Source organism: Pholis gunnellus (genome assembly GCF_910591455.1).
Source record: "Pholis gunnellus genome assembly, chromosome: 7".
NCBI lineage: Eukaryota > Metazoa > Chordata > Actinopteri > Perciformes > Pholidae > Pholis > Pholis gunnellus.
The window spans coordinates 26,971,618-26,993,569 of record NC_136533.1 but is presented as its reverse complement, the minus strand read 5'-3'; the positions used below and the strand labels follow the sequence as shown (position 1 = coordinate 26,993,569).

Genomic DNA, 21,952 nt, shown 5'->3' with positions numbered 1-21,952 from the left:
TCTTAGTCCCTCCCACCAGGGATGCATGGAGAGACGCAAGGAAACCATGCGAGGAGAGGAAATATGTTGTAAGAGAAATGAGACGTCCTTTCCTCTAAAACACATGATCACTGTACTTCCTAATAAAGACAGTTATGATCAATCAGAGTGAAGGTGTTTCTCTGTTAGCTCTTTAACAAACTGTTCTGTTTATAAGCGCAGGACTCATTTCTACCAGCAGAATGCATTAGTCTTATTTATGAATTATTTGCATCTGTACATATTGAAATTGTGACTGCCGTCATTATTAAATAACTCAGAATATGATTATGGTTTCTCTTGAACACTGGAATTCATTTATTAGGCTCATTGTTTCAGGTTAAATTTAAACGATATAACTCATCAAACCCGACACTCAGGAATGATCAGCCTCACGTCACTGAATGAAAGGATGTAAAAAGCTCTCAAGCGCTCTAAAAAGACTTTAATTGTATCAATAATAAAAGTTGAGGGAAATATCAGATCATGAAAAGACAAATCTTTCTAAAAATGAAGAAAGTTGTTTGTGGTCCTTTTGTTGTTCAGACTACAATGAACATTTAAACCAGACGGTGAATCAGAAAACTAATCAAATATAAAGCTTGAGTTTAATCTGATCCGTCTTCACTCTGGTGTTAAACTCCAGTCAGTCCGATCAGCTGCAGCGTCCAATCACACGACTGATGAACAATGAGGGGGCGTGTCGGCTGTTCTCGTGCGCTATCGCTCATGTCTCCTCAGAGGATCCCTCCTCGATCCCCCGAGCAGAAATAAGATCTTTGGGACGGCCGTCAATACGGCGGAGCAGAACAACTTCCGGTTCAAGTGAGGATCGAGGAAATGACACAAGAGACTTGGGATGCCCCCTCTGAGCCACTTCAGTAGCTCTTACATACACTTTCATTCCTCTATATTATGAAGGTTGTTCACATATTCATAGACTGATTTATACAACATTTTATTACTAAAAACATGGCAAAAATGGATTTGTCATATTCAATTTGAGAAAACGTGTAATACAAAAAGCAATCGTCTAAATGTAAGTAATTAACTGGGGAGTTTTTGTGACCATATTCCCCTGGGTTGCCTCCCCTTAATGTTAAGAGCTTGATGGTATTCGTTATGGTTCAAGAATATATTAAATGTTTTTCTCAGAGTTGTACATTCTTATATGGCAACTCCACGGTCACCAAATAATTATAAACATTTAAAACAGACAACTGACTTATTGACCACTCTTTACTCCAGTTTGTGTGCAGGCAACACATACAGGTGAAAACAGACGTTCCTGTGCTTCACACTAAATTACATTTAAAGAGACCCAGAAGCACAAACTGTAACCACGACTTAGTCTCAACAATACACGACATTTTCAAAATGCTGATAATGGTAAATATGGCCACTTGTAGAAGAACTGAATGGCGAGACTCTCAGAAAGAAAACTGAATAGAAAAATCGAAGCACACTCAATACTGCATTTCAGCATCGTGTCAAGGCAACATTAGAATTTCCGATTCATTGTACTTGATTTAAAAAAGAACAGAATTCTGTTTCCAGTATGCAGATATTAAGGCACTGTGATTTTTGCTAGTTGTGCCTCATTTAGCACGATGCTTTTTTCGAAATAAATAAAAATCACACAGGAGACGACTGGTCAAACGTTTGGCCGCAGGAACACGCGACGGGATTTCTGTACCAACAATCGCGGCAATATTCATTCCCACAATATCGGCACAGGACCAAGGGCTTTCGGGAGCACTCCCTCCCGCAGGAGCACACTCCCAGCAGCTTGATGTCGTGGTGCCTCTGGCAGAAGTCTATCTCTCGGCAGGAACCGGTGTGGAAGATGCCGCAGCTGACACACAGGGCCTGGGGGTCCAGCTGGGCGAGGTCGCAGCAATCGTGGTAGGCGATCGGATGAAGGGGCAGCATCATCAATTTAGGGTCATCGCACAGGGCTAAGGAGGACATCGCTGCGCTGCCGCTGGAGAGTGTCGGCGACACGCTCGTATCGCTCAGCCTGAGGCTTCCACCCTGAGGCGACAGTGCCCCGAATTCGCTCGCCTCTTCGGTCGGACTGTCGGAGAACACCATGCGGTGGTTCTCCTTGTAGCAATGCCGAAGCGAGGCACAGCTTACGTGGTGCGTGATGTTGCATTCAACGCAGCATCCACGACAAAGGTGAGACATATGGTCACAGCTGCACAGATCACTCTTGCAAAGCTCCGTTGCTTCTACCTGCAGGCTGTGCCACTGAGAGTCAGCCTTGTCGAACCACGTCTCTCCGCGGGGGCGTCTGCTGGCCGAGAAGCTCCTGGTAGGGTCTGACTCCGGTGGGGACGACTTGGTCAGCTGGCAGTCAAGTTTAGAGACGCAGACGTGCTCTCTGGTGGTCGAGGAGGACAGGGACGGCACTCGGTTGCTGTGTGCTTTGGCTGCGGGGGGCGACGCGGTGCTTTGATTCACCCAGGTCAAAGAGTGGGGACTCTCGTCGTCATGGAGAACCGCCTCCCTCTGCCCCCCATTGACGTGCTCATCAGTGTACAGATCCACCTCAGCGTCTCCTTCATACGACTCCACCAGAGTCTTCTTGGTGTTGTCCAGGGCGACCTGTTGGGATGAAATGACAATGACACACACACACACACACACACACACACACACACACACACACACACACACACACACACACACACACACACACACACACACACACACACACACACACACACACACACACACACACACACACACACACACACACACACACACACACACACACACACACACAGCCTAAAATATTTGGTATCTGTAGAAAACGTTGGGATCTCTATTAGAAAAAGAAAACAATGTTTAGCAGCACAGCATGTGTTTGTAATGGCTGACCCACCAGTTGGATTAAATAGTGGGGCTGCAAAAGAGGAAGGCATCCCATCTCCACAAAACAAGTGATTCAAGTGCACGTGTACCGTGATTGATTGGTTGATTGGTTGGCCAAATACCGGGCAGACATACCTGTAAGCAATTTCCTCTCTGCCTCTCCCTCACCACACTCAGCTCCCACTGGGCCTCACCAGCGTGCTTCCCCAGAGCCGTCCGAAGGAGGAAACACTCGCAGCGGGCCAGGAAGAAGGCACACGACAAGCAGAGGAGGTCATCCAGAGAGGCAGGACCGACGCGGGGCGACTGGAGACGGAGCTGCTCGTGCCGAGACGAGCTGGGCCGGTATCCCAGCAGGCCAAACAGTTTCTCAATCTGTGGCATCGACAGCACCGGTTTGATGAAGTGGGTGAAAATACCGGAGTACATCTGGGACACAAAAGACAAGAAAAAAGGGGTATTTTGTCTTTGTTTGTCATGCCATTAAAAAATAAAATATAGGATTTTATTCTCGTCGGGGTTTAAAAAAATTGCACTTTTAAATAATATGTGATATTTGTGGAGTTGATGCGACATTGTGTGCGATACTTTGAGAAAAAAGTCAAGCTATTAACACAAATTAAAATCAGAAACTCAACACGTGACTCCGTTGTTTTTCAGCCAACCTTGACTACTTTGTACTCATCCCTCCACGGGCCGAGGTACAGGTTCAGGGCTGCTTGCTCCAGGACCTCAAAAGCTTTAGCCAGGCCTTGCAGCCCTCCTCTGCTTCTGACCCGCCCAGCGCCGGCTGCTGTCGTCGATGCTGCCGCCGCCGCGAGGGACTCCTCCATCACCCTGAGTGGATCCAGACCCAGGCAGTGTGTCTCCTGAGCATCCCCGTCCTTCAGCAGGCCATCCACCCGCGTCCACAGCTCCTCGTCTCTACACGCCAGGTTGGAGCCTCGTCCCACAATTTGCTGCTCCAAACTGTGACCGTAGGCCGGCACTAGATCTCTGGCTCTCTGCTTTGAGACGCTCATCTCTTCCATTCACATGGGACACTGAAATGAATAATGAAAACTATGGCAACTGTTTCTACATCATTTATATTTAGACAACACTGGTAAATGACTCGTCAGGGGACCTCCACCTTGGACGAATCAGGTTTGTTCTACAAGGAGTTCAGGAAAGTTTGGTCCATCAATTCTAAAGTTAACGCTCCCTCTTTATCACCGTATTTATTTATGTACTCATCCTCTTGAGTTTCTGTTTTGTCAGCTTATACCCTTCACTGTGTTATTCACCATGTTTTCTGTTCTATTGGTTGGTAACATATAGCAAATATAAAAATACACGTGGCACAAAAAGGCTACAATTTTGGAATGGCTTCAAGTAAATTATTGCAATTTGGTGTCATGGGAAAGTTCTCCTTTGGGTCCAACAAAAACTGAGGGACACCGGAAATGTTAACGTTAAATAGTACACCCTTTAGCTTCATGACATATATAAGCTACGTTGGCTTAGCTAGAATTAGTTTCGGGGGTAAAACACGCTCATATTTACAACTGAAAGTGAAACTTGTGAACCTTGGTTTCAGTGAAAGAAATTTCGTAATAAGCCAACTAAGGTGTTTATCGACGCTGTTTTAAGTTAGCCATCAGTCCAAAACCGGCCGTTCATGTGTGACACCACCCGTCAGACAGAAACAATAGTCAGTATATCAGTTTGACGTTAGCATTAGCTTAACCGGTACTGACCGACTAGCTAGTTTAGCTACGTTCGGTTACCTTTCTGTTGCTTTCTTTTTTAATGGCGAGAAATGTACAGCAAATTCCGTCTGAGACTATTAAAAACTCTACATTCACATTCAAACCACCAACCAACGAAAAGTGGACTTTTAGAATTGGGACAGACAAACATCTTTCTACCGCAAACCGACGTGTTTCATTTGTGGGGAAAGACACAGGAAGCAGCATCAAATTTCCTCAGAAAAGTCCAAATTTCACAAGAATAGTTTAATCTTGTTTTAGACGTACACCGAATTAAAAAAGCGACTCTCTGTGATTAAGGTGTTGTGGCTTGGGTGTTAGACGGTATGCTCTTTAGTCGATTCGCAAGGCAACATTGAATTACTAGAATTACGGACGAGATCTCAATTTCTCGTGTCGTGGCTAAGCTAACGTTAACTCGCAGCTACGGCTGAAAGTTTGATCCAAGTATAAATTTAGATTGAAACATAAACGTTAGATACACACAATCTCACCTGTGTCTGGCACTTATTCAGATGTTTATCAGCGAATCTGGTAACTAAAGCATCTCCGGGCCGCCGTGCAGCTGATAGCTGCTTGATTGTCGACTATAAAGTAAACATTGTCACGTGGCATGGATTTACCCAGTTTCAGACGGGTGCGTATGGTATGAGCATCGGGGCGGGCCGGCGAAGGAGTTTAGCGGTGAAAAGAACATTTTCACCTTAAAACCCTGGATCAAAACTACATTGAAAACGAGATGACGGTAAAATACACGGTAACTAGAAATTTCGTTGCGAAATTAATGGATACAAATCACCAATCTTCCCGTGTAGAGCTTATATCTTCTTACATTGTCGTACCGTGTATATTCCACTAGATGGCAGCATTTCATCCCCTAAGCGCCCTGCTGGCCTTCACATGAAGTGATTGCCTTGTCGTTATTGTTAAGAAAGTAAGCACACACACTCACACACACTGTGCCGGGGTGAAGACAGCAATGATTCTCTTTTATCGAGGCGTGCCCTCAGTGATACTAATAGTAGGGCGGGGACTGTCGGCCAATGTGCTCTGTACAAGACAGCAGCTTCACTTTCAGCACACACACAAGACAGTTATCTTCTGCAGGCCTGTGCAGCGGCAGCCGGCATGTCAAACTCGGACAGGGTTGTGTTAGTTCTCGGAGGAGCGGGCACGGTGGGGTCTGGGATAGTTAAAGCACTGCTCGACAAAGGTAAGCTGCCCATGTTTTCACTTGGAGACACTAGGAGGTGAAAGCTTTCTCTACTACTCGATCGGACATATTCTCAATATACTCTTTGAAGAAAGATGAAGACATAACATTTTCTATGTTAACTCTGGCATCCAAATTAATTTGTCTTTCCAAACAGTGTTTACGCACGGGTGACTGTCTTGCGGATTTTACGCAGGGGGGCATTCCATCATGATAAAGTGCAGAAAAATACGTTTCTTTGAGCATTTTGGTACTTTATGAGCATTCCCTGGCGTTGAATTGTTAAATGACTGATTATTAATCTGATGTTGATGGCGCGTCCGCGTGCGTAAAGTTGTACATTTTCGAGTTTGTCTCCAAGCGCTGCACTGACAGATACAATAATGAGGTATTTGCTGTGATGTACATTTGCGTGCGCAGTATGCCGGCTGGATTGTCAAAACACTAACCTTTAAATTACGTTAAATATATGTGTTTTAATTGTGTGTTGTGACTTTATGACTTGTGCTTTTTGGTTTTCGTCATATGTTGAATGTTACTGCCAGTGGTTTGTTCAACGAAGTCCCATACACTGATATTAATCTGAACTCTGTTTTCGGACGATCTGCATCATCATCAACTTTCTTTAAATTCATTTTTTAAAGAAAATGAAGTGTTATTTCGGCTCTTCATCCCTGTTTACAGTCTGTTTCATTCCCAAAAGCTTCAATCTATTTGGCTTATTCACTGTGCTCTGCTGCCTCTGCACTAAGCACCCAGTGGAGTATACAGTGCTGCATGCTGTGATGAAAGTGCTTTGGATTTAATGGATTCACATTGCACACCCATAGCTTTGCTGCTTGCATTGAGCAGAAAGTTACCATCTGCCGCTCTGTCACGTTCATCCCTCTGATGGCCTTGATAAACAGATTTAGACAATGCAGGCCTGTTAGTGAATGTTCATTTTCATGTGAAAGGGATTAGTCCTACTCTATATGTGTTAAAGGTGCTGGTTTTGTCTGTCTGCACAATGGATGAATCTAGTGTGTAATGTGTGTCTCGTGTGTGAAGGGTTCAAAGTCGCAGTGATCTCCAGGGACAGCAGCCGTCTGGAGAGGCTCCAATCATTCGTCTCTCCCAGCACAAAGGATAACCTCACTACTATAGTGGGGAATGTGGGTAAGTTGAGTTACGCATCCTTCCATTCACCTAAAGCTTCTTTGTCATCTATCTCTTCTGTGGATGGAGAAGTGGGGGATCGTTTGCTCTTCTGTATCTATTTGAAGCTCTCTTCTCAAGCTCCACTAATAGAGACAGACACCATCTATTGATAATTGTATACAGTGGGTTTTGTACCAGTGTCCCTGAGAGGCTTTACCATTTCAAACTGCCCATGTAATGCACGTGGCAATGGCTGCAAAGTTCATTACACCACTTCAAATTTGATGGAGCCAATTGTACAAATAGATAAAGATGATTTAACTATACATTAGAACCTAACCAGTATTATAACAAGCCTCAGAGTCTTGCGTCATGCAAGCGGCTCTACGAAACTGTACTTTTCAAACATGCTAACATTCTCATGACAATTTTCCTTGTGTTTAGCAAGTATGACATTCGCCCTGTTCAGTTTTGGTTGAGCGTGGTAGCATGCTAACATTTGCTAATTGGAGGTAAACACAAATTGCAGCTGATGCTGATGGAAAAAATGTATTAATGTCCAAATGGTAAGGAAAGGGTGCTTCAATGCTTCCTTTCTTATCTCCTTTAGCATAGGATACATTGGACCACCCGCAGACGGGAAATGATTGCCTTCAGGGCTTTCTCCCAGAAAGGGTTCATTTGAACCCAAACCATGGTACTTTCCTTAACCAAACAAAGGAAGTTTATTGCATAAACCTAGGGAGATTTCTGGCAAACTTCTGCCATGTGCAGGCCACCAAAGGGGGATTATGGTGTCCTACAGTTTCTTGCCAGTTTCTTGCGATGGCAACATTTAAAGCAATGACCCATTCGTCCGTTAATAACATCCGCGTTGCTGTTTAATTGTTCACTATGGATAAATTGAAAACCTCCTTCTTAGAAGGTGTGATTAAATTTTGGATAGGAATCCTTACCTTACTTGTACAGTTGTAGTCGTAGTGGGTCTCTTTGTAGTTGTTCCGAGTCTCTTTGTAGTCATTCTGTGTCTCTTTGTGGTCATGTCGTGTGTCTTCCTGGTTTGTACGTGTCTCTTTGAGTGACATTTTGTAGGTAAAGACCAGGGGGCCCCTGACATTCTGGGCCCCTGGGCCTGTGCTCAGTTGGCCCCGTACGGTAATCCATTGGTGAACTGGAAGCCTTTCCTCTCCTGAAGTCTTCTCTTACTGTTCCAGGGTCAGAGGAGGGAGCAGAGCAGGCGAAGCAGGCCCTGCTGAAGGCGGTGGGGAAGGTGACAGACATCGTCTCCTCTCTGGGCTTCAGTTGGTGGCAGGGAGGACCCCCACACACTCAGTCTCTCAAGGACCTAGACTGGGTGAGCACACACACATAAACAAGACATTGGCTAGACCAATACATGCCAGTGGTTTTGATTAAACAGAATATTCTTTGCATTCATGTAAGTATACGTTGCATTGCTTTCTCTAATTACACTGGTGGCAGTCATGGTAGTTGTGACAGTAGGCTTAGTAGTTGTGGTAAGCATGTCCAGCTCCTCCTGTTACATCATGTCTTAATGTTGTTGCAGAGGCTTTTTGCTCTGTTACTAGAATGAAATTCTGATTCTTGTCCGTCATGTTTCATCTCCCATCGACTCTCCAGGTAATTGAGACATTACTTTTCAGCACATTTGTGTCATGGAAGGCCTTCTTCCCCTTGGTGAGGGACGACTCCAACTGTACCTACTCCTTCATAACAGGTGACTCCTTTAGCCGTCTATTTCTACCAGTAGCACAGTCTCTGTCAAGTAAGTGTATGTAATGTGGTGTAGGAGGTGTTCATCTGAGCAGAACTGAACTGCTGTTTAGTTTTTCTACACACAGAAGCCAAATACAAAGGCTCATGCAATTTGAGCGAGTGATCCATAGCCAGTATAGTCCAGTGATTTTATCAGAGCCTGCTGCTGCCACTCATGGAAACCACCTCGATGGAGCAGTGAGAGTGAATCAAAATAGTAAAGTTGAGGGTCGAAAGTAATGATCAATCAGCGAAAAAAATGCTAAATGGGCCAGTAGAGCACTATACACAAAGTGTCATCAGGTAATACATTTTTATTCTAAAATACTGATAAGTGCAGCTTTGAATTATACAATTAGCATATTAAAGTCTTCATAACAACATAAATATCAAAACATTTAAACATTTCTCAAACAAATTATATACATATATACAGTATATATCCTTTATTTTTTTATAATAATTTATCATTTAAATAACATATTTTATGTTAAAAGTTGTTATTGTTTTTTGTTGAGGAAAGCTCTCGGTGCCCAAATTGGAAATGGTTTATCATCTGTGCTCCGTAAATGTAATATAAAATACTGATTAGTGCAGGTTTAACTGAATAAACTAGAATATTAAAGTCTTCATAACAACATAAATATTACTGATTTTGACTATTTTCCCCGATAAAAACCAAGAACAATTTTTGATATATATATATATATATATATATATATATATATATACACGTATATGATAAATTAGAACAGTGTGTTGTGGTGTATGGTCACATTTAAAACCTTTTTAACCCTAGCCCTATTTTTAGGCCTCTGCTCAAAAATTGCATACCCATACTAAAAAGAGTGTATTTCTGCAACTACAAGTTCTATTTTAATAATTTTTATGTTATAATAAAGGTAACACTTGTGAGATTTGTTCAGATGTGTATATATCAGTGTATATGTTACTGGTTAAGAGTAAATGAAGATGGCACACAGCTCAAATTGAAAAGTTTCAGGTTTGCCTGAAAAAGAAAAGCACATTTATTGTTATTATTTCTTTGGAATGATGCAGCTGCAAGTCTAAAACCTCTCCCAAATCATAGCACAACATGTGAACAGTCTCTGTGCAAAGTTTGACTTTGATAAAGTGAAGCAGAACAAAATTAGAGAGGTTTTAGTACAGAGAGGTCAGACGAGATCACTAAAATGGTCATTTTGGAACCAGCTGTTCCATTATAATTTTATATACTATATAACTATATATTTCACTTGTTTTATCACTAATAGTGTTCAATCTATCCAAATACAGCAGTTTGGCTTCATTTTGAGAACCAGAATCCTCTCTGAGCCCTATTTATGTCTGTGATCCATGGAGTTTCCTCGTCTGACTCCTGTTGCTCTGTCTCTATGTAGACGTAAGTCAGCAGCCCATTGGTCGAATGAAGTGATTTAAACCTCTATCGACGCGTCAGAGCCTATAGAATTGAGCTGGGGTAACGTGGGAAAGATTGACAGCATCGTTAGCCAGTCAGAATCAAAACTGCGCCATCTCTCGTGAAGCGTAAAATCCGATACACCGAAAGTAAAATCCCTACCCCCCAGGTCCCCCGGGCTCAAATTTAACCCCTGTACTCACGGAAACAGAATTATGACAAACAGGACATCCGTATAATAGATATGAAACAGCGAAAGGATGAGGTGCGTTTTTGATAATTATTGCTAAAGCGGTTTGTGGTTCTGGTGCTTGTTGGCTCATATGTCTGTAATGGTTTCACGGAGAGATATATTGAAGATATCTCTGTAATCTGTGTCGAATTCTCTTGCTTTCTGGTATCTCGGTTTTCCGTGTTAGCTTCTAGCTTTGTCTTGGTAGCTACGACCGGAACGTGGAGTCGGCTCCCTCATGGCGAAATATGAATGATCATTTCCATCCATCCATCCATCCATTTTCCTCCGCTTATCTGGGGTCGGGTCGCGGTGGCAGCAGGCCAAGCAGGCTGACCCAGACTTCCCTCTCACCCGCAACATTTTCCAGCTCATACTGGGGGATCCCGAGGCGTTCCCAGGCCAGCTGGGAGATATAATCCCTCCAGCGTGCTCTGGGTCTTCCCCGGGGTCTCTTCCCAGTTGGACGTGCCCGGAAAACCTCCAGTGGGAGGCGTCCAGGAGGCATCCTAATCAGATGCCCGAACCACCTCAGCTGACTCCTTTCGATGCGAAGGAGTAGCGGCTCGACTCCAAGTTCCCTCCTGATGTCCGAGCTCCTTACCCTATCTCTAAGGCTGAGCCCGGCCACCCTACGGAGGAAACTCATTTCGGCCGCTTGTACCCGCGACCTTGTCCTTTCGGTCACGACCCAGAGTTCGTGACCATAGGTGAGGGTAGGAACGTAGACCGACCAGTAAATTGAGAGCTTTGCCTTCCGGCTCAGCTCTCTCTTCACCAAGACGGTCCGGTGCAGCGCCTGCTTTACTGCTGCAGCCGCACCGATCCGCCTGTCGATCTCCCGCTCCATCTTACCCTCACTCGTGAACAAGACCCCGAGATACTTAAACTCCTTCACTTGAGGTAGGCACTCCGTCCCCACCTGGAGGGAGCAATCCACCGGTTTCCGGCAGAGCACCATGGCCTCGGATTTGGAGGTGCTAACTCTCATCCCCGCCGCTTCACACTGCAAACCGCCCAAAATGAATGCTGGAGGTCACGATCCGAGGAGGCCAACAGGACCACATCGTCTGCAAATAGCAGAGAGGTGATCCCGAGACCCCCGAACCTGACGTTCTCCACCCCCTGGCTGCGCCTAGAAATCCTGTCCATGAAAGTCACGAACAGGACCGGTGACAAAGGGCAGCCCTGGCAGAGGCCAACACCCACCGGGAACGTGTCTGACTTATTGCCGAGAATGCGGACACAGCTCCTACTGCAGTCGTACAGAGACCGGATCGCCCGTTGTAACGGGTCCGGCACCCCATACTCCCGCAGCACCCCCCACAAGAACCCCCGAGGGACCCGGTCGAAAGCCTTCTCCAAGTCCACAAAACACATGTAGACTGGTTGGGCAAACTCCCAGAACCCCTCCAGTAGTCTTGCGAGGGTAAAGAGCTGGTCCACTGTTCCACGGCCGGGACGGAATCCGCACTGCTCCTCTTGAATCCGAGGTTCGACAAACGGTCGGAGCCTCCTTTCCAGCACCCTGGCATAAGCTTTCCCCGGGAGGCTGAGTAGTGTGATACCCCGATAATTCGAGCACACTCTCCGGTCCCCCTTTTTGAAAATGGGAACCACCACCCCGGTCTGCCAGTCCATGGGCACTGATCCCGACCCCCATGCGACACTGAAGAGGCGTGTCAGCCAAGACAGCCCAACAGTGTCCAGCGCCTTCAGCATCTCAGGGCGGATCTCATCCACCCCCAGCGCCTTGCCACCAAGGAGCTTTTTGACTACCTTAGCGACCTCTGCCAGGGATATGGGTGAGCCCCCCAGGTCTTCAGGCGCTGCCTCCTCTGCAGAGGACATGTTGGTCGGGTTTAGGAGTTCCTCAAAGTGTTCTTTCCACCGCCCGACGATGTTCCCCGTCCGGGTCAACAGTTCCCCCCCCCTGCTGAGAACATCCTGGGGTAGGCCCTGCTTTCCCTTCCTGAGCCGTCGGATGGTTTGCCAGAACCTCCTTGAGGCCAACCGAAAGTCCTTCTCCATGGCCTTCCCGAACTCCTCCCATGCCCGAGTTTTAGCACCCGCGACCACCGCAGCTGCAGTCCTTCTGGCCTGCCGGTACCTCTCCGCTGCTTCAGGAGACCCCTGGGCCAAACAGGCCCTGAAGGCCTCCTTCTTCAGCTTGACGGCTTCCCTCACCTCCGGTGTCCACCACCGGGTTCTCAGGTTGCCGCCACGACAGGCACCGATGACCTTCCGGCCACAGCTCCTAGCGGCCGCGTCCACAATAGAGGCTTTGAACATGGTCCATTCGGATTCCATGTTCCCAACCTCCCTCGGAATGTGTGAGAAGTTCTTCCGGAGGTGGGAGTTAAAGACCTCCCGGACAGGGTCCTCCGCCAGACGTTCCCAGTTCACCCTTACTATACGTTTGGGCTTGCCGGGTCTTTCCAACCGGTTCCCCTGCCATCTGATCCAACTCACCACCAGATGGTGATCAGTTGACAGCTCTGCTCCTCTCTTCACCCGAGTGTCCAAGACATACGGCCGCAGATCAGATGATACGATTACAAAGTCGATCATTGATCTCCGGCCTAAGGTGTTCTGGTACCAGGTACACTTATGAGCCACCTTATGTTCGAATGATCATTTGGTAATTCTTTTAGTTGGTTGTATTAGTTGTGTAGAATTGTGTTTGGAGTGTGTAAAAATGGCTTACATGATGTTGTAGCCCAGACGTTTTTCTTTAACTGGGTATATAACATGTGTGTAACATCATTATATTAGTTCCTGAAAAGTGCATTGTACGACACTCTGTACACTAAACTTTCTCGATGGAACCCCAAATGGTTCGCAGTCGGGTTAACACACAGCCACTCTTCTAAGCCGTGTTGTATGTATGCCCTCTGCCACAGGAGGAGCAGGTGAGAAGTTGCTGATGCCTGGTACCGGCTTCCTGACTGTAGGAGCTGCCAGCACCCTGGCCTTCTGCCAGGTTCTACGAGAGGAGTATCCCGAGGTGCCTTGCAAACTCAACCAGGTGAGACTTCAGTCGGATTACAAAGCAAGAGCTCAGTAAACAAAGCACCGAAGTGAAAGATTTTTACCTGACCTCAGTCACTTGGCCTCAGACCTGTTCATTTAGGTCTCTGCAGCTCCACACGAGATCATGAAAGTAATCCATTTTAAACACGACATTTGCTCGATAATTGAGTAAATGATCATCTTGATGTGCTACGGGGTTCATTAGAACTGAACTGGCATCCTGAAACATCCTGAAAGGATGGCGTCACCTAGTTTTGCATTAATTTGACGAAATAACGGTATCTGCCTGCTGAGACGAAAAAGAGCATTTCTTCCCTTGAATGATGAAACTATTAATAATATACATTTTAAAATGCAATAAAGGGATGACGAAATGTGATTTCAGTTGAATACATTATTGTAAACATATTCATTTTGTTTGACTTTTCTCTATTGGGTTAGTGCTTAGAAAGAAATCCTAAAACAAGACACCACATAACTTCATTATCCACCATGTTTGTCACTCATGTAGCTTGACTTTGTGTAGGTTGTCCCATTGCCCAATGCCTCTACTCACAGTCATGGTGAGTATCACCGCTGGTATGAGCTATATAGTACACCTGTGCATGCCTGAAATGAAGATCATCCCTGACATTTATTGGTACGGTTACGAAAATGTTTGGGTTGGGAATCTCACCATTAGATTCTAATGGAATTCTTGGTGTCACAATTCATTGCAGAATTGATTCCTGATTCGGTATATAGAGAAGGAGGCATTATTCTCAGGCTCCTACTTGAGTTCAGTGCCAAACCATTTGCTCGTTTTACACTGGTCATTTAAATTGCAATATGAAACATAACTGGCAGTTTAAGGAACAGTGTGTAGGATTTAGGGGTATAATATTCCTAACTATGTAAGAATCATTGTGTTTTCATTGGCTTAGAAAATGAAGCTAGCGTAAATTCATGCAGGACACGGAAGTTATACGCCCCAGCTGTAACCAGCTGACAGCCAGCCGATTGAATCATCGGCCACGCACCAATCACAGCCCACTCTCACTTCACAGAGGTTTATTTAAATATGGCTTCCTTCTCACTGATTCATTCTACAGCTACGCTGCTACAGACCACTCTGCTGGTGAAGCTTCGCCTCCTCCACCCCAGCCTCCACCTCTTTGTTAGTTCATCTTCTGGCAAATGTTTGAAATGTATTTAAAAAATGTACCTCTGTCCTGTAAACCCAGGGGGGTTATTGCTCGTGATCCCGGTCTTAGCTCAGTAGCCGCTGGCTAATCCGGGGAGCATTCAAAGAGCGGAGCCATTATCGCCAAGTTTAACTGTATTCCATTTGTTGCAATAAATGGTTAAAATCTATAACGAGAGTGTTCCTGACTGAAATATTGATGTCACCGAGTCTCCAGCAGTTACTTTGGTGTTATTGTAAGTGATGGTCAAAACAGTGAACTCTTCATCCCTGTCTTCCTGTATCGATCGGTACTGGCAGGTGAAGATCAATACCGGTGTGGCCACTCCGGAGCGCATGGCACCTGGTTACCTGAGCCACCTGGACCTGGGCGAAGCTGTTGCCACCCTCGTGGAAAGACGAAGCACCTCCCACTCTGTCTTCACCGTCAACTGCCCTGCGGACCTAAAAACTGTCCTTCTAGAGAGAAACCTTTAGACTCGGAAACCCTCGCTCCAGCCCAACGTCTACACGTCTTCCGCTCCAACTCTCACTCATCTCTCCAGGAACACACATTTACAGTGTCTTTGGTTCATTTGTTTTCTTCTCCCACAACATTTGAACCCCATCCATGCGAATTGTCTGTTGTTTCAGATAATACTGTATATCCAGCTGCCCGTTCTCCAATTGATAGCAACTGTTTTCTCTGCATGTGTCGTTGTGATATGTCTGTAAAAAAAATAAAATACAGATGATTTGTATTACTCACCATGTCATTGTTTCTTGCTGCTCTACAAATATCACAGTTCTGTTCTGTCTTCTACGTCGTTGAAAGACGTCATACCCAATGTAATGCCTCCATATCTCTATGGATCTGCTAAATACTGTATGCTTGGTATAAAACTAGACCTCTTAAAGGAATACTTCACCAACATAATTATAATCAGTTACTCACCTCGTGTTTCCTTGAATCCTGTAAGGAAACTTTCTCTCATGCCTCCACGGTGAACTGAGAATCAGAAAACGTAGAAAATACTGGTTGAACTAAAGTCAATTTAGCAAAACTATATAAAAACATCTGTTGACAAACTCTTAACAAAAATCGTGCAGTATAATCTAAGTCTCTTTTATCCAGTCGTTTTCCCACATGCATCTTTGCTAAAACCTTTCTATTTAAAACAGTCTTACTATTGCGCAGTTATGCTACTCGTTAGTGCGAGTACCTTTTATGCGAAAAAGGCCAAACCATTGGAAAGATTGCAGGTGAAGACTGAAGGTACAGGGAGAAAGGATTTTGAGTTCCCCGCTGGCACAACAACTGGCCCAAAATGAACAGGGCATTTTTGTTGTAGATGATCTGATTGTATGTATCTACAAACCTGGAATTAAAGGTACCATGTGGAGCTGTGGAGTATGCACGCACGAGAGGTCGCACGTGTACACCAAGCGGCAATGCAGAGAAATGTAACCAATGTGGAAGTGCCAAAACCAGCTGTTCCCTCAAAATATGAATTTCAATAGATCCCCATGTTAAAATACCCAACGTTACAGCAGAAATAAACATGTTTGACAGCCTGGTTTTGGTCTCTATAGCTAATTTCTCAGTTCATGACAACTGTATGGAGGTCTATTTTTATATAACTCACCAGCTTATTATTATGGCACCCACCTGTCACTCACCGTCTTAGGTCGCTAGCTGCTAGCTGCGTCCTCAGCTGCCTCACCTGCGCCTCGGCTCCAATGACGATCCACTTCTTTGCTGGCTGCGTCGTCACTGCCAAGATGGCGATGGCTGGAGACATCCACAGCTCTTCAGAAACCTATGAGTGACGTCACTACATCCATATTTTATACAGTCTATTACTGTCACTGATTAACAGCTGGTGGCAGTAACTTCCCTAAAACATTAGTAAAAATCCAGGAAGAAGAAGATTGATAACTAGCAAACATATATGTACTTTGTTTTTGGTCTTTTACTTACAAAGGAAATGGTATTCAACGTTTTGAACCTACAGGAAGCACTGAATGTAAGTGTAACTGTGAAAACAAGATAACTCCACAGGGTACATTTAACATCTGTACATAAAGGCTAAAGTGCAACGGAGGCTACACAACGTTTACACGCTGTGACATCAGATGTAGCTGATGGGGAACTTTATGTTCAGGACTTGACATTTGAGTCTTGAGATGTTGCAGACTTGAAAACGTGTGCATTCTTTAAGGATCTGACATTTTAGGAAAACAGACATTTGCAATCTTCTGTGTCGGGGACATTGAAACGTCAACGGACTAGTTGTGTAAAGAATGAAAAAAAAGAGCTTTAGAGAAAAGTTCAAATTCTGCATAAACATTGTCACCACTGCACTGCATCTCGGACGTTTTTAGACAATTTCAATTTCAGCACTCTGTTGAAGCATACTGACTAAATGCCTAGGTATGCTTGAAAATAACAAGTTCATACAACGTCTTTCGAAGTAGTTGCATGAAGTATTGTAAAAGAGGGAAATTGTCAAATGCAGCCCTCAAATCCCAATGCTGCACACTGTTAGACGTTCATTTGAAGCATACTGACCCCTCACGGATGGAGACCAGAGTAGTGAGAGTGAAAAACATTTAAGCCTCTTTGTAAAGCTTCAATAAGGTCAAGATTTAAGTTTAAATATGCATTTAAAGACAATAAAACAAGATATGTGCCACAATATTGCTCCCGTGTGTCCATTGTGGTATTTGGCTGGAAATGTGTGTTTTTTGCAAGGTTGATTGTCTCTATGGGGACAATAACACAGATCAAGTTAGGTTGATCTCTGGGGTTGGGCGGCTGTGACACATTTACCGTACATCCCCCTAGCGTGACTCTCTGTCCCGTTCACAAGCACCAGCACTGACCCCCTATAGGCTCCTTTATCTGCCACCTGCTATTTGGGCCAGCATGTGCCTTAGATAAACCAAACAGAAGTTTGGAGGCCACAGCGGACAGCAGTATCAGTGGGGGCATTGTTGTCTTGTACACTGCCCGCTTAATGCATACATTCTTCCACAACAATTATGTAAATTTGTCATGCCAGTAAATATGCCTGTACTGAATATCTGGCCCCTATAGGGGAGGGTGACTGGGATCAGACAAGAAGTCAGAGGAGGGGAAGCGAGAGTAGTAGTAGTGGGGGGGGGGGGGGGGGGGGGGGTTTGTCAGTCACAGTTTTTGTTTTGAACTTGTCGGCTGACAGCTCAATTAGGCCAAATTATAATGAAACTGCAGGGGAGAACCCATCGGGCCCCACTTTCCCTTCCTCTCCATCACCCCCTCATTTTAACTCCCGTTCTCCCCTCCCTGAAACGGTCAAACACACCCAAACAAACGGCCATGTTTGCCCTCGGACGATGACTCATCTCATTCTAATAGGAAAAGAAAACTGGCTTTTGTTTAAGAGGGAACGAGGCGCCACGTTCTTTCTAAACAAGAGTCAATAGAGTGAAGGTTCGGTCGGAAAGGAAATGTGGGTGAATGGATTGAATGAAATGAGATAAAATTGGGTGAAACGTTGGCTTTGATGTGGGAAAAGGAGAACGGTAAAAAAAAAAAGCAGTATTAGTCAAAAGAATATTATGGAATCTGGATTTTTCTTCGTAGCCATGCTAGCAGCATGGATCTAGAGTTGGCAATGTTGGTCGGTCTGTCGGACCACCACTTTGATCCAGACTGAATCTCTGACCATTGGCGATCCTTCTCTCCTAGTGCCACCATGAGGTTGCCACTTTGTGATTTTTGTGATTTTGCTTTAGTACAGATATCAATGGTGCCCAGAGGATTAATCACTATGGCTGATGTGTTCCCCTGACTTCTACTGTAGCGCCACCAGCAGGTCAAAACTTTCACCTATCCAGTGACATACGCAGGCGGCAACTTCCGGTTCTGAAGAGTGAAGCCAAAGCAGAACTGTCTTGAACTTGAATTCTTTCTAATGTCCATCAGGGGGCGACTCCTCTGGTTGTATAGAAGTCTATGAGAAAATGACTTCTCTCTTGATTTATTACCTTAGTAAACATTGTAAACATGAGTTTATGGTCTCAATCTCTAGTTTCAAATGATGGTCCATTTAGAGTCAAATAGACCATAAAGCGGAATATGCTTTAGGGCGGGGCTATCTTGTGATTGACAGGTCACTACCAGAGCCGTCTACAGCATCTTTATGTCACTTGCCCAGAGTCCTGATATGGTAACTTGCATTCACTGGTTGCAAAAAGCCAAGATGGCGATGGCCAAAACGTCAAACTCGAGACTTCAAAACAGCAATCCACAAACCAATGGGTGACAGCACAATGACTATGTCCACTTCTTATAGTCTATATAGCATCTACATGATGGGTTGCCACAAAGGTTTGTACAAACATTCCCCTCGACTACCTCCACCTTTTTAGTGACATGTCTTAACAACTGTTTGGATGGCCGGATTGTCATTAACTTTAATTTAAATATTCATGTTCCGCCCAGGATGAATTCTAATCCCTTTGGTAATCCTCTGACTTTTTATCAAGTACAATCATCAGATCAAAATCCTAAATTCTACAGTACCTCAGTTTATGACCAAATATTTGCACTAAACGGAAACCTCAGCTACTTTGTGTTTGGTGCTAATTAGCAAATGTTAGCTCTAAAATGGTTCAGCCCAGCCATTTATGCTGTTGATACCACACATTATTGTTAGAACACGGAGATGGTGGCAACCAGGGAGGAGGAGCAGTTCAACAGTCGGGAGGAGGGTGTCAAATTGCTCCTCTGCTTTTGATTAAAGTGGCTGAGACCAAAGGAATTAAAAATGTTAAGCCAGATGGAAAAACAAGCTGTGACCTCGGCAAGGCGGCGCTCTGCCCTTTCGTGAGAACACCGAGACCTCACCGAAGCTGCGGTGCAGATTTCAGTTTCTGGAAAAAAACGACGCACCACACCACATGACGCAGCCAGACGGGCTGACTGACAGACGGTTTATCTAGAGGCAGGGCAACTGTGAGGGCGGGAGGTTGTGTGTGTGTGTGTGTGTGTGTAGTAGTCCCTAGTGAGATATCATCTTTCCCTGACCTGGAGAGTCTAGTCATAGCTTTGTTGAAAAAAAGGGGACAGAAAGGTGATCAGCCCATGAATATGGTATCTATCTAATAACAGCTGCCTGCACGCTTGTTGCTTTGGAGATGACTGATACAGGCTTACACACTCCAGAGGTTTGTGTCGTCTCAGCAGCCAGCTTTGAGGTCGGGGAAGCAAGGAGTTGGAACTCTCAAGGCACGCTATCTCCACAAGGGGTGTGTCCCGCAATCACTGACAGTGCAGTAAAACACAACGTAGACACACACAGATGTATACCAGCATGTCACATGGAGACACTCATTTAATGCACTAATTGGTTCAAAATGTGGTCTTCTAAAGTGGTTTAGCATGTAGCCAAATCCAGGCCAATAGTTTTGATAATTTGAAAGAAAAGGGTTAGGGTTCCTCACTCTTCAAAGTTATTTTCAACTTTCCCTTTTCGTGCCGGTATTTAGCCTTAGATGGAGTTTACCGCCCACTTTGGGCTGCATTCCCAAACAACCCGACTCCTAGAAGACCGGACCCCGGCGCGACGGGGGCCATTACCGGCCTCACACCGTCCACGGGCTGAGCCTCGATTAGAAGGACTAAGGCCCTCGAGCGACACCGGGCAAGCGGTCTTCCATACGCCACATTTCCCCAATCCGCCCGTCGGACGGGGATTTGGCAATGGGCTCTTCCCTCTTCGCTCGCCGCTACTGAGGGAATCCTGGTTAGTTTCCTTTCCTCCGCTTAGTAATATGTATAGCGGTCCTGATGTGCAAATCGGTCGTCCGACCTGGGTATAGGGACGAAAGACTAATCGAACGTGGTTGAGGACGGTCCATTGAATCATTTTATTAGTAAGCAAGTAATTCAAACTGTCTTCTATAGAAAAATGATTTTAAAAAGGCTATTGAGAGCCGGTATGTGTTGATGTTCAGTCAGTTAAACCGGTGACATCAAACAGCTGGCACACTTGATTATTAGCAGATGGTTAGACTCAGGTTTTACGTGATTGTGTTCATGTTGACTGATGAGTCTAATCTCTTAACACAATGTTTTCTATTCATGTAATGTTTAGTGGCAATAGCAGTCTAGTGTCCAGCAGTGTGTGGTATAAATACTAAAGACCACTCATGTCAGTCCGGCAGGGGTGGGCCGTCAGGGCCAGCTAAGCCTTCTCTGTTGGCCTAAACAGAATCACAAAGTTATAGCTATTTTATAATTTAATAATTTTTCACAAATACACTACATGTATGATAATTTTTTTTCCCCATGATCTTATTTTCTCATTGCACAGCTCCTGTCTTCCTCTGTTGCTCTGCTTCTAGCACAGCTTGTTTTAAGGAGAGCTTTTATCCAATCAGATTCAGGCCCTATGTCTCTATGTAAGGAGAGAGGCCCGAGGTCCTAGACTTTGCAGATTAAAGTATATGGGGACGATATTGTTGATTGTCACAGTCTTCAACCAATCAGATCTTTAGTTTGACATGTCAGGCGTATTCTTTGACGTGCCACTGGCACCGAGGTAGCCTGCTAAGTACGTCTGCATTAACCTGCGCCGTGATTGGTCAGTGAGCCAGCGCGTGACTAATGTGAAATTTAAGGAAGCTGGCAGAAGTTAGTTGGAGTAGTAAGAGTTCGAATTGAAAGATATGGAAGAAATTATAACATTTTTAGGGTTTTGCTTGGTGTAGATTATCTTTTTACCTAGCTTTGTTTTATTAACACTCAATGGCTGAAGGAGCAGGAGAAACAGATTTAGTGGCAGAGTTACTGACAACACCTTTCTCAAGAAGGACATTTCAGGAAAAACTGGACAACACGCCCCCCAAGGCTGCGTTCTTTCCCCTCTGCTCTTCTCCCTGTACACCAACAGCTGCACCTCCAATCACCAGTCCGTCAAGCTCCTGAAGTTTGCAGATGACACCACCCTCATTGGACTCATCTCTGGTGGAGATGAGTCCACCTACAGGTGGGAGACTGACCATCTGAACAACCTAGTGCTCAACGCTCTAAAGACAGTGGAGATGGTTGTGGATTTCAGGAAGAACGCAGCCCCACCTGACCCCATCACCCTGTGTGACTCCCCCGTCGACACCTGTGGAGTCCTTCCTGTGCTCCATCATATCCCAGGACGTCAAGTGGGAGCTGAACATCAGCTCCATCACCAAGAAGGCTCAGCAGAGGATGTACTTCCTGAGGCAGCTGAAGAAATTCAACCTGCAAAAGACGATGATGGTGCACTTCTACACAGCCATCATT

General features: G+C 45.1%; 2 protein-coding genes across 2 annotated transcripts; one reads left to right on the top strand and one right to left on the bottom strand.

Moving 5' to 3' along the window:
* Positions 1-348: 348 nt before the first annotated feature.
* spata2l (spermatogenesis associated 2-like) lies at positions 349-5,232 on the bottom strand. The gene is made up of 4 exons (XM_079163158.1): positions 5,144-5,232; positions 3,564-3,941; positions 3,034-3,327; positions 349-2,628 (listed from the first exon to the last, which is right to left on the bottom strand). Exons 2-4 carry the CDS (start codon positions 3,927-3,929, stop codon positions 1,654-1,656), a joined length of 1,635 nt encoding a protein of 544 aa, XP_079019284.1. The 5' UTR covers positions 3,930-3,941; positions 5,144-5,232; the 3' UTR covers positions 349-1,653.
* A 516-nt stretch (positions 5,233-5,748) lies between these two features.
* On the top strand, positions 5,749-15,331 carry LOC306699119 (peroxisomal trans-2-enoyl-CoA reductase). The gene is made up of 6 exons (XM_079163633.1): positions 5,749-5,862; positions 6,913-7,020; positions 8,217-8,356; positions 8,644-8,740; positions 13,334-13,458; positions 14,947-15,331. The coding sequence occupies exons 1-6, from the start codon at positions 5,778-5,780 to the stop codon at positions 15,121-15,123; spliced, it is 732 nt and encodes a 243-aa protein (XP_079019759.1). The 5' UTR covers positions 5,749-5,777; the 3' UTR covers positions 15,124-15,331.
* The last annotated feature ends 6,621 nt before the right edge of the window (positions 15,332-21,952 follow it).

Bases quoted from the DNA above. Each gene is read 5' to 3' on its own strand.
- LOC306699119 (XM_079163633.1), top strand. From the start codon at position 5,778: ATGTCAAACTCGGACAGGGTTGTGTTAGTTCTCGGAGGAGCGGGCACG. The intron at 8,357-8,643 runs GTGAGCACACAC...TCGACTCTCCAG, and splicing joins CTCTCAAGGACCTAGACTGG to GTAATTGAGACATTACTTTT. The intron at 8,741-13,333 runs GTGACTCCTTTA...CCTCTGCCACAG, and splicing joins TACCTACTCCTTCATAACAG to GAGGAGCAGGTGAGAAGTTG.
- spata2l (XM_079163158.1), bottom strand. From the start codon at position 3,929: ATGGAAGAGATGAGCGTCTCAAAGCAGAGAGCCAGAGATCTAGTGCCG. The intron at 3,328-3,563 runs GTTGGCTGAAAA...TTTGTGTCCCAG, and splicing joins ATGAGTACAAAGTAGTCAAG to ATGTACTCCGGTATTTTCAC. The intron at 2,629-3,033 runs GTATGTCTGCCC...TCATCCCAACAG, and splicing joins AGAGAGGAAATTGCTTACAG to GTCGCCCTGGACAACACCAA.